This window comes from Caretta caretta, chromosome 24 (genome assembly GCF_965140235.1).
Source record: "Caretta caretta isolate rCarCar2 chromosome 24, rCarCar1.hap1, whole genome shotgun sequence".
NCBI lineage: Eukaryota > Metazoa > Chordata > Testudines > Cheloniidae > Caretta > Caretta caretta.
The window spans coordinates 12,013,843-12,025,586 of NC_134229.1; the positions used below are offsets into that span (position 1 = coordinate 12,013,843).

The 11,744-nt window shown below is 57.1% G+C and overlaps 1 protein-coding gene across 1 annotated transcript; it reads left to right on the forward strand.

Annotated features, from left to right (window-relative positions):
* The first annotated feature begins 3,931 nt into the window (after window positions 1-3,931).
* APCS (amyloid P component, serum) lies at window positions 3,932-9,100 on the forward strand. The gene is made up of 2 exons (XM_048828922.2): window positions 3,932-4,059; window positions 8,459-9,100. The coding sequence occupies exons 1-2, from the start codon at window positions 3,963-3,965 to the stop codon at window positions 9,079-9,081; spliced, it is 720 nt and encodes a 239-aa protein (XP_048684879.1). The 5' UTR covers window positions 3,932-3,962; the 3' UTR covers window positions 9,082-9,100.
* The last annotated feature ends 2,644 nt before the right edge of the window (window positions 9,101-11,744 follow it).

Genomic DNA, 11,744 nt, shown 5'->3' on the forward strand with positions numbered 1-11,744 from the left:
AGCCATAAGCTGGGAAGCGACCGGTCACATCCTCACATTCCAAACTAGTCACATTGAAATAAGGTGCTATTGGGCTGTTAGGCACTATCAGGACAGGATTGTATTCCTATCACCTCCAGAGAAAGGGAAGTGCCTAGAAAATGTAAAAGGAAACTTAGTTTGATAGCATCCTGTCTGGCAAGAACTCACTTATCAATAGCTGGGATGTGAAATCCTCACTTCTGTATTGTTTTGTCATTATAGTTCCCACTTTGTTGTTATTTGTCTGTATAATCTCTGTCTGGTTCTGTGATTGTTCCTGTCTGCTGTATAATTAATTTTGCTGGGTGTAAACTAATTGAGGTGATGGGATATAATTGGTTACATAATCATGTTACAATATGTTAGGATTGGTTAGTTAAATTTCAGGAAAATGATTGGTTAAGGTATAGCTAAGCAGAACTCAAGTTTTACTATATAATCTGTAGTCAATGAGGAAGTGACGGGGCGTGGGTGGGTGTGGGTGGGCATGTGGGTGTGTGAGATGGGAACAGGGAATGGGGGTAAGAAAATTGGAATAATGTTTTGCTAAAGGGGGAAATGGGAACAGGGAATGGGAGTAAGGAAGTTGGAATCATGTTTGGCTAAGGGTAGGAATGGGAACAGGGACACACGTGTAAGGCTCTGTGGTGTCAGAGCTGGGAAGGAGGATACTAAGGAAGGAAACTGGAATCATGCTTGCTGGAAGTTCACCCCAATAAACATCGAATTGTTTGCACCTTTGGACTTCGGGTATTGTTGCTCTCTGTTCATGCGAGAAGGACCAGGGAAGTAAGTGGGTGAAGGAATAAGCCCCCTAACAGTGGGCATACCATGGATTTATGTAAGGACAATAAGATACTCTCCGTCTTATTCTCTATCCCTTTTTTTAATGATTCCTGACATCCTGTTTGCTTTTTTGACTGCCGCTGCACACTGTGTGGGCGTCTTCAGAGAACTAGCCACGATGACTCCAAGCTCTTTCCTGATTTTCTGATCCTGGACGGGAAGGTCTGTGTGTTCCCCAAGAGGTCCAACGACGCATGCGCCATCCTGTCGCCAAGGCTGGAGAGGCTGCAGCAGAGCTTCACCGTGTGCCAGAGACCCTTCAGCCACCTAGCCCGGCCCTGTGGCCTCTTCTCCTGTGCCACCAGGGACACAATGACCAGATCCTGCTCTGCCAGGAGAGCCCCACTGAGTATCAGAGGCACGTGGGCGAGAAGCCCCTGACGTTCAGTGTCCCATCGAGCAGCAGCAGTGCCTGGCCTGGGACTCGGCCACGGGGCTGGTGCAGCGGCGGCGAACAGGCAAGCCTTAGGCAGGAAGGGTGCTGCCGAGGGCTGAGCCGGCGATCGTCCTGGGGAAGGACCAGGACTCCTACGGGATTCATTAGATGCCAATCAGGCATTTGTGGGGAGGTGAACATGTGGCGTTATGTGCTGTCGCCTGAACAGATGGGGCAGCTGCACAGGGGAAGCTCCCAGCCCCAGTCCAGACAGGGCAGCCCGGAGTTACCAGCTCCGGCTAGGGGGTGACGGAGCCCATGGTGCACCACGGTGCACTGAGGCCGTGAGCAGTCAGCGCCCAGGAACCTGGAGTGGGGAGGAGTGGGAGGGCCCTGGGAGATGGAGGGATCCACCCGGCTCCTGAGCCCTGGGAGCGGAGGAGACGCTTTTCACAAGCGACTTGGGATTTTGGGTGTCTCAGTTTGTGGGACACCTGGAAGGGCCCAGCTCCAGAGGGGGCTGAGCAATCTGCTGCCAAGACCTGGCCGTTCCAGGGGCCCCAAATCACTCGTCGCTTATGAAAACATTGGCCCTTGTCTGGGCCCATTTGTGCCTGATGGGCTTCTCTGGAGGCCCCCCGTCTCTGTGTCACTATTGAGTCCGATGAAGTGAGGAAACCTGCCGGGGCCTCTGCTGGTAGGGCTCCGAAATCAGCAAGGGGTGGGCAGGAGCCTCCCACGCAGAGGCTGTGAGCTCCCGGGGTGGATGGGGAGATGGCTGGGGATGGGCCCACAGCACAGCTAATGCAACGATCCCTCTGCCGCTACCCCTCCACTGCTGCACTCATCACCACCACAGAGAGCTGGGCCCAACCGGCCACTGGCCATAGTAGCTCACGGTGAAGCCCTACAATCCTGCCCCACCCCGGCCTTTCCTATTCGCCCTCCCAGAGTAGGGCAGCAGCCTGAACCAGGGGCACATTCATCTCTGTGCTGAGAGCTGCCTGGACACTGAGCAGAACCGAAGTCCAGTGCTGGGACCCCTGAGACACTGCTTCCCCCGTGTTCCCACCGGCATAGGCAAAGCCTCTCCCAGGGCCGCTGCCTCCTGCCATGGGGACTAGTGCGCTTTTTGGGCCTCAGCCCTTCAGAATAGCAGGGTTGAGCTGGGTGAGATCTGCTTCCACCCATCTCCTGACAGAGCCAGCCAGGGAGCTCCAGCAAGCCCTCCAGTAACTGGCCTGGCCACCACTTGGTGCTGCTCTGAACACCCTGTCAGCACCAGCATAAACCCTCGTTCCAGCACTGATGTCACCTGCCAGGTGCATGACATCACATGCCATCCCAGGGACCCAGAACTGCTGCTTCCCAGAATGCATCAGCCAGGGAAGCGGCTGATGGGTTAGAAACCACTGCAGTCTCCTGGCACCTGGCAGGCAAGTCTAGGCGGGCTGTGGGGAGAGGGTGTTTCCGACCCTGGATGAGGGCCCTGCTGCGCCTGCACCCAGCACATGGTGTAACAAGGAGCCGTGCTGGGCAGGGCCATGGTGCCCTGGGGGTGATGGACACAGAGAGCGTGTGGGCAGCTCATCGCCCCTTTACCTGGCCTGGCTCTATTATGGCGGCGGGGTGGGGGTGTTCCCTGTGGGCTGAGCCTCCCCTCCATCCCCGTCAAAAGCTGCTGTCCTGGAGACCATTCCATAGCCAAGGTAGGCTGGAGGGTGCTGTGGCTGGAGCCGTTGCCAGCAGCTGTGAGAGCGCTGGCCCCGAGGCCAGCACTGCAGCCACGGCTGTGCCAGATGCCCTGCATGGCTGCATGTGGCTGGCTGAGCCCTTTTCCTTCCCTCCCCCCCCACCTCGGGAACAGCCTGTTCCTTCTTGGGAGAAGCTGTTGAAAGTGTGGCTGGTTTCCCCTGTGCAGCTCTAATGAGTAACTGCCATGATCAGCAGCCCTGCAACCTCCCAGCCCCACCCCCTGCATCTGCAACTCTGACTGCACCCGACCTGCAAATACTGGAATATTGTTTACCCATTGATTCTGCTGCTGTCACCACTGGGGATATAAATCAGGGCTGGTCCCCCTGGTCTCTGCGCTTGGGGACTAGCATTGCCTGGGGCAGGTTTCAGGGCAGAGCAGCCCTGGCCTCCCACCTCCCTTCTCTGTGTTCCTGCCCTGCTAACACTCCCCTCTGGGTCGCTCTGCAGGTGAAGAATATGGAGAAACTGCAGCTTTGGCTCCTCGTCCTTGCTGGCTTCTCAGGAGCGGTCACGCAAACAGGTGGGGTAGAGCCGGCTGTGCCAGGGGGCCGAGCCCTGGCTGAATCTGCAGAAGGATGGGGCTGGCCCCTGGCTTCTGCAAGGTTTAAGATGACCCTTGTAATTGCATTGCTGCTGCTGCTGCTGCAAAAAGCAAATGCAATTTTAGGTTTCATTACCAGAGGCACAGCATGCAAGTCCCGGGTGGAGATAGCACCGCTCTGCTCAGTGCTGGTGAGGCCTCAGCTGCTGTACTGTGTCCAGTTTTGGTCCCCAATGCATAGAAAGGATGTAGAGAAACTGGCAAGGATCCAGAGCCAAGCGACCAAGATGATCAAGGGGAGGGAGTTCAGGCCATCTGAGCACAGGCTGAAGGAACTGGGAAGGTTTAGTTTGGAAAAGAGCAGATTAAGGGGGAATATGATAGCGAGCTTCAAATACTTGAAAGGCTGCCATAAAAACGATGGAGAAAAGTTGCTCTCTCTTGCCACGGAGGGCAGGACAAGAGGCAGCGGGTTCAGACTACAGCAGAGCAGATTTAGATGAAAAACTTCCTAACGGTAAGAACAGAAGGACAATGGAGCAGACGCGTAGGGAGGCTGTGGAAGCTCCTTCACTGGAGGTTTTCAAAAGGAGGCTGGAGCCATCTGTCTGCGATGGTTTAGCCCAACAAATCCTGAATCTTGGCAGGGGTTAGACTAGGTGACCCTGGCGGTCCCTTCTAACCCCAAGGGTCCATGATTCCAAACCCTCTTCCTGGCTTGCTTGTCGAGCGCGTGGGGAGAGGAGGGGACGAGCCGGGCTGGGTGCTGGGACCCTCACTCACTCAAGTCCCTTTGCTGCAGTGGGCCTGGGTGCTGGGGGAAGCTGTGAGCTGTCTCTGCAGTGACAGTGTTCCCAGGTTCTTGGCTCAGCAGCTCCTCACACCGAGAGTTGCCCCCCACAGCAGCTGCAGAGAAAGGGAAGAGAGGAAAACGAGGGAGGGAGAAAGGAGGTTGTGGGGGAGGACAGGGCTCCATGAGGCATCGGCCAAAGCACTCACCTCCCAGCGCTAAGTCTCATTGCCAGATATACTGCACAGCCCCAGAGAGAGGTGCCTGGGCAGAGATGTGTGTGTGGGGAGCTTAGGGCTGGGATAACAGGGGGCTGCAGGTCGGGATTGAGGAGCATCGGCAGAGCTGTGTACACAGGCCCCTGCTCTTGCTGTGCAATGGGCCGTGGATTGTGGCCACGGGCAGAGGTGAGCGCATGCGTGGCTGGGAAGGGGTGTGAATGTCCAGGGATAGGAATAGCAGTTTTTTCTGCAGGCCAGGGCTGGAGGCAGCCCAGACTGGAAGGGCAGCAGGTACCGCGATCAGGGTCCCATCTCTGGGCACAGCGTGAGAGGGAAGCTCGCCCTCTGTCAGCCCAGCCTGTCCGTCGCCAGCCAGGACTGAGCCTCCTGTCTGAGAACATGGCCCAGGTTCCATCCAGCCTCAGCAGGCACAGGGCCAGCTCCTCAATGGGTGCAAATCAGCAGAGCTCTGGTGACATGACTTGTGCCTTGTTAACACCAGCTGCAGCTCTGGCCCCACATGTTTCCTCATGGGAGAGATTGGAAACCTAGATTGAGCCATTTTCTGACAGGCTAAAATTTCCTGCATCCGAGCGCCCATGGGGACGAGGAGCAGCTCCCCTACAGGGAGCGAACAGCACCACCCCTCGCAGGGCACATTTCACCAGGGGATCCGCAGGTACCATGCAGATGAGCTGGGATTCACTCACAGATCGCCCCCTCCACCAGCAGGCAGTCACCACGGGGGCGGGACCCAGTGGCTGTCTGTGCCCAGCAGCTGCATGGCAGAGCCCTGGCGCTGGGTGCAAAGAGGGATGGTGTCTGCAGGGGATTGTGGCTGGTGAACGCACTGGGCTGAGCTGGGGTCTGACAAGGCCTTGCTGTGGGGATCAGAGTGCCGGCCTGGTCAGACAACTGGCACCTTCCTACCAGTCAGCTGGTTCCATGTGAATTCTGGGTCACACCAACTGATTTACTGATTCCAGTCCACTGAGCCAGGGGTGAATCCATTAGCTGGGTGCCACAGGGCAGGGTGCCACAGGGCAGAAGGTTGGCAGGGAGGGGCCAGTGCCAGGCGCGTGGGTGGCAGCGACTGGGCAGGCTTGGCCGGAAGCCTTGGGGTAGAGCAGATTCAGCCAGGTGCTGTGGGGGATAGACAGGCTCGGACCCCCACAGCACCTTGGGGTAAACAGGCTCAGACAGGCACTGTGGAGTAGGTAGGAGGGGGGCCAGGCGGGCTTGGCTAGGTGCCCTGAGGCAGGAGGGGAGCCGGGCAGACTCAGCCAGGTGCAGTGAGGAAGGGGGGCTGGCTCCTGCCCCCCTGAAGGCTTGTTACACTCTGTGACGAGTTGCTTGGAGTCTCCTGGGGCTCGGCAGGCTCAGCCCAGCTCAGTCCCCTCTGCACGGGGAGGGCCGTGCCACCGTGCCTTCCATTGACCTTATGCGGGGCTGGGGAGGGCGACACGCTCGCTCCACAAGCAGGAACGGAGCAGGCGGGGGAGCCCCATTGGCCTGTGGCCCAGGAGGCTCTGGAGTCCAGCAGTCTCTGGGCGGGCCCTGGGCTGGCACAAGAGGCACACCCCCTGCTCTGGACAGCGCTGCTGGGCTCTGCCCTGGGCGCCTATCCCAGGTCTGGGCCCAGGGCTCTCATTCACTCTCCTGGTCAGCGGACTCTGCGAACCCCAGCACACACGTGACTGCTGCACTCTCAGGCAGCCAGCGGGGCTCAGACCCAGGTGGGATCTGCAGGAACCCACCATCCTCCCTGGAAATGGCTGAAATCGGGCCCTGAGCTCTGGGAGACAAGCAGCATGACGCTGCCCATGCTCTTCGCACAGGGACCGGGTTAGGGCCCAACTGCCCTCCCCTGAGTGCCAGGTATCAAATGCCGCCTGAACTGCTCTGCAACAACCTGCACCCCCTGCCCAAACTGTCCCCCCAGCACCCTTGATCCCCCTGCCCAAGCCGCCTCCCTAGCACCTTTCATCCCCTGCCCAAACTGCCCCCCAGCAACCTGCACCCCCGTGTAAGAACCGCTCCCCAGCACCCTTCATCCCCCTGCCCGAACCGCCACCCCAGCACCCTTCCTCCTCCTGCCCGAACCGCCCCCCCCCCAGCACCCTTCATCCCCCTGCCCGAACCGCTCCCCTAGCACCCTTCATCCCCCTGCCCGAACCGCCCCCCCAGCACCCTTCATCCCCCTGCCCGAACCGCTCCCCTAGCACCCTTCATCCCCCTGCCCGAACCGCCCCCCCAGCACCCTTCATCCCCCTGCCCGAACCGCTCCCCTAGCACCCTTCATCCCCCTGCCCGAACCGCCCCCCCAGCACCCTTCATCCCCCTGCCCGAACCGCCACCCCAGCACCCTTCCTCCTCCTGCCCGAACCGCCCCCCCAGCACCCTTCATCCCCCTGCCCGAACCGCTCCCCTAGCACCCTTCATCCCCCTGCCCGAACCGCCCCCCCAGCACTCTTCATCCCTCTGCCTGAACCGCGCCCCCCAGCACCCTTCATCGAACTGCCCCCCCCAGCACCCTTCATCCCCCTGCCCGAAGCGCCCCCCCAGCACCCTCATCCGCCTGCCCGAATCGCCCCCCAGCACCCTTCATTCCACTGTCCGAACTGCTCCCCTAGCACCCTTCATTCCCCCTGCCCGAACTGCCCCCCCAGCACCCTTCATCCCCCTGCCCGAACCGCCCCCCCAGCAACCTGCACCCCCCTGTCTGAACCGTCCCCCCCAGCACGCTGCCCCCGCTGCCCGAATCGCCCCCCTAGCACCCTTCATCCCCCTGCCCGAACCGCTCCCCTAGCACCCTTCATCCCACTGCCCGAACTTCCCCCCCCAGCACCCTTCATCCCCCTGCCTGTGCCGCCCCCCCCCAGCCACCTACATGCCCCTGTCCGAACAGCCTCCCTAGCACGCTGCATCCGCTGCCCAAACCGCCTCCCCACCACCCTTCATCACCCTGCTTGAACTGCCCCCCCAGCACCCTTCATCCCTGTTAAGGTTCCCTCCCACTCTGAACTCTGGGGTACAGATGTGGGGACCTGCATGAAAGACCCCCTAAGCTTATTCCCACCAGCTTAGGTTAAAACATTTCTCAAGGTACAATTTTTTTCTTGTCCTTGGATGGGTTCTGCTGCCACCACCAAGTGAGTTAGACAAAGATTCAGGAAAAGGACCACTTGGAGTTCCTGTTTCCCTAAAATATCCCCCAAGCCCCTTCACCCCCTTTCCTGGGGAGGCTTGAAAATAGTTTACCAACCAAATAGGTAAACCAGGTGAGCACAGACCAGAGGCTTGGGTTTCTAGGACACTAAAAACCAATCAGATTTTTAAAAAACAGAACTTTATTATAAAGAAAAAAAAGTAAAAGAAACCCCTCTGTAAAATCAGGATGGAAGGTAATTTTACAGGGTAATAAGATTCAAAACACAGAGGATTTCCCTTTAGGCAAAACTTCAAAGTTACAAAAAACAGGGATAAACCTGTCTTTTAGCACAGGGAAAATATACAAGCTAAAACAAAAGATACTTTAACGCATTTTTTTTTGCTATTACTTACTATTTTTGTAAGTTAGATATATTATTTAGGAGGAGTTAGATTACTTGCTTGGTCTGTTTTTTTGTCTTTGAGAGAACACACAGAAAGAGACAAAGCAAAAACCTTCCCCCCACAGCTTTGAAAGTATTTTTTCCCCTTATTGGTCCTTTTGGTCAGGTGCCAACCAGGTTATCTGAGCTTCTTAATCCTTTACAGGTAAAGGAGGGATTTTATACTACCCTTACATGTATGTTTATGACACTCCCCCTTCTCGAACTGCCCCCCCCAGCACCCTTCACCCCCTGCCCAAACTGCCCCCCCACAGAACCCAGCCTCACTGGCCGCCCGTGTCTCCCTGGCAGATCTACATGGCAAAGTGTTCGTGTTCCCTAAGGCATCTGGAACTGCCCACGTCATCCTGAAGCCGAGGCTGGAGCAGCCGCTGCGGAACGTCACTGTGTGTCTGAGATTCGGGTGCGACCTGACTTGGGCCTACAGCCTCTTCTCCTACGCCACCAAGGCCAAGGACAATGACTTCCTCCTCTTCAAACCCAAGCCCGGGGAGCTCAGTCTGTACGTCGGAGGCGAACTGGTCACCTTCAAAGTCCCAGAAAGAACAGGAACAAGCGCTGGGTGGGTGCACATCTGTGCTTGCTGGGAGTCCGCCACCGGCATAGCCGAGCTCTGGGTGAACGGGAGTCCCTTACCCAGGAAGGGGCTAAAGAAAGGCTACTCTGTTGGCGCCCAGGGTGTGCTCGTCCTGGGGCAGGAGCAGGACACCCCTGGGGGTGGGTTTGACGTAAATCAGTCGTTTGTCGGGGAAATCACAGATGTGTACATGTGGGACACTCTGCTTTCCCCGGATGAAGTTAGCCTTGTCATGAACAATGGGGTCCTGCCTCACCTCATCCTTGACTGGACAACCCTGAGCTACGAGACCAAAGATTATGTTGTCATTAAACCCAGCCTGCTCCCAGTGTACTGAGGGCCCAGCACTGGTTGGCTAGTGGGGCTGGAAAATGGGTGGGGGCGCAAAGCAGGGAATTGTCTGTATCATTGTGGTAATGTAATGGACCTGCTCGGCAGGGGGCTGGCCAGAGCCCTGCGATGGGAAAGAGGCAGGTGTGCTCCGGAGATCTGCACATGGACCTGGGACCAGGGAGCTCCTCACGTCTATCTCCAGCTCTGATCCCAACTCCTACTGGGACCTTGGGAAATCACATGGGCCAGATTTTCGCGGGTGCTCACCTTGTAACAGGGCCAGCCACCCCTGAGCACCTCCTGCTGGCCAGGGGTGGCTCTGCGGTTCCCTGCCTCAGTTTCCCCTCTTGGACTCTCAATCATTCCCCCAAAGCCTTTCATGAGTCCAATTACAACAGCCCTTCTTGGGGTCTGGTTTAAGGCCATAAAATGCCAAAGGATTCAAAGAGCCCCACCCGGCTTAGCCTATGAGCAGACCTCTGTGCCTGCCCATGGCTCCAAGGAGTCTGCAGGCAAAGCCCTTTGCTGGTCCCTCAGCCTTCTCAGGGTCCCTGCAGCACACCCTCTGCAGCATCTTTGCACTATTTCTGACTGGGCTCAGCCCTCCTTCCCAAGGGGGCTGTTCTCTGCTGCAGCTCTGCCAGGCTCCCAGCCACTGCCCATGGCCCCCCCCATCTCTAACCCCCTCTAACTCATCTCCCCTGGAAATGGCCATGTCACAGGCCGTGGCCATCCCCCTCAAGGGGCAACCACCCTGAGGCACACACCCGTGCTGAGCTTTTGAGCATTCACCCTTCCCTCCTGGGAGGTGCTGATGGCAACATGTGCCTCACGGGGAATTGGGAGGTAGAACCAGACCAAGGCTGCCTTGTGAACAGTGCAAAAGGGGTTCAGGCACCCGAGCCCCACTCAGTTCAATGGGAGTTTGAGCCCAGCCAGAGTCTGTGATGTGCTTGGAGCACAGCAGTGCTGGAAGTGTCAGGGGCCTTCATGGTCACCATAAGCAGAGCCTGCCAGAGCAGACCAGCTCCATGTGTCCAGCCTGATACATTCCTGGGTTGGCTCAGTGTTGGAGACATTTCCCAGCCTTGTATGTCACTGTCTCCATTGCTTCTGGGAGGCATCCCAAGTACTAGGTCCAAGGAGCCCCACGGTTACCCTGCTGCCTCTTCACTGGGTGCCTAGGGCCGAGTTTGGAATGACTGTGATCATCTGTGTTGTAAGTTACTGTGCCATTGTCCCAGGGGCTTGGCGCCCTGCCAGCCCCAGTAAATGACCCTTTCAGCTGAACTGTGTGCATGGTTATTGGGAACCCACATGGTGACCTGCAGGGCCCAGCAAGGTGGGTGCTGTGGTCAGACCTCTTCTAACACCCCTAAGTGACCAAACAGGGAGAGAACAGGTGGGTGGGGGCTTGTGGCGCCAGGCCTTGTGCAGGTAGCTAAAGGGGGGTCTGAACAGTTATCCACCCTATTTCTTTGGTTGCCAGGTGCCTGCTTTTCAACCAGAAAGTCTGGTCGAAAGGGGACCTGACAATGTCTGGTCAGATGTACTGAGTGGACATCAAAAGGGCAGTTACCACGGGGCCGGGGGAGACACCGGGTCATTAAACCATGCCAGCCCCATCTCAACCGGAACCGCCTCCTACCTGCAAGTAGGCTCCTTGTCAGACTGCAGCAGCTCCTGTAGCCCCAGAGCAGAGGGGGGAGCCCAGCTGGTGGGGGGAGGGAGATGGAGACGATCCAATGAGGGGGAGAGGGGGAGAGAGGAGCGACTGACTGAGGCAGGGCCATGGGGAGAAGAGGTGGAGAAGGAGACAGGGCCTCATGATAAGAGGTGGAGCCGGGGTGGAGCCTTGGGGGAAGGGGTGAGGTGGGAGTCAGGGACTTGGGGGAAGGAGTGGGGAAGAGGGCGGGGCCTTGGGGGTGTGGTTACCAGCAATCCAAAAGGTGGCAGTCTTCACTGTTTCTGAGAGCTACACTGCATCGGTGTACAGGAGAGACTGATTCCACAAAACACCCTGTCAGTGTGTACTGCTCTTCACACAACACAAAGAAAATGGAGAAACCACACAGGTACTGTTGGGTCAGCCTCACGTTGCGCGCACGCACACCCATACACACACACTCACTCTAAGCTCAAGGCCTCCTATCCCCTTCAGGGGCAGGCAGCTGTGAGCAGCTCCCCTTTCTCAGAGATGCTAGCTGAGTGACTGCACAGAACACATCAGGACAAGACCCTGGTTCTAACCCCAAAGACTTCCGTTTCATTCCTGTGGTCACACTGCCTTAGGCCAGAGCTCGCTTAAAAATGGAATTCCTGTCCTGATAGGAATGGTGACATTTTGAAAGGTGGTTTTGTCCCAAATCAGGAGGAAAATTCAAAATTGCAGAATATTTTGCAGAACAAAATTTTTTGATTTGGACCCATCAGAATGACTTTATCACAATGTTTCATTGTAATATTGTCAAACCCCTGTAATGTAAGCAGAATCTGAATGAGTTTTCCCCTGACATCTGATGATGAGCTATGGAATAGGACTTCAGGAACTGATCTCATTTGCATGGGCACACCCACCCTGCCTAGGTGCTCAGCACGATGGGATTGCTTGCCCAAATGATCACTTTTGGCTGGTGTTGCATCCCCAGTCTCCTTGTTATTGGGACA

Excerpts from the sequence above, each read along its gene's own strand:
- APCS (XM_048828922.2), top strand. The coding sequence starts at position 3,963 with ATGGAGAAAAGTTGCTCTCTCTTGCCACGGAGGGCAGGACAAGAGGCA. Across the intron at positions 4,060-8,458 it reads AGATGAAAAACTTCCTAACG|ATCTACATGGCAAAGTGTTC; the intron begins GTAAGAACAGAA and ends TCTCCCTGGCAG.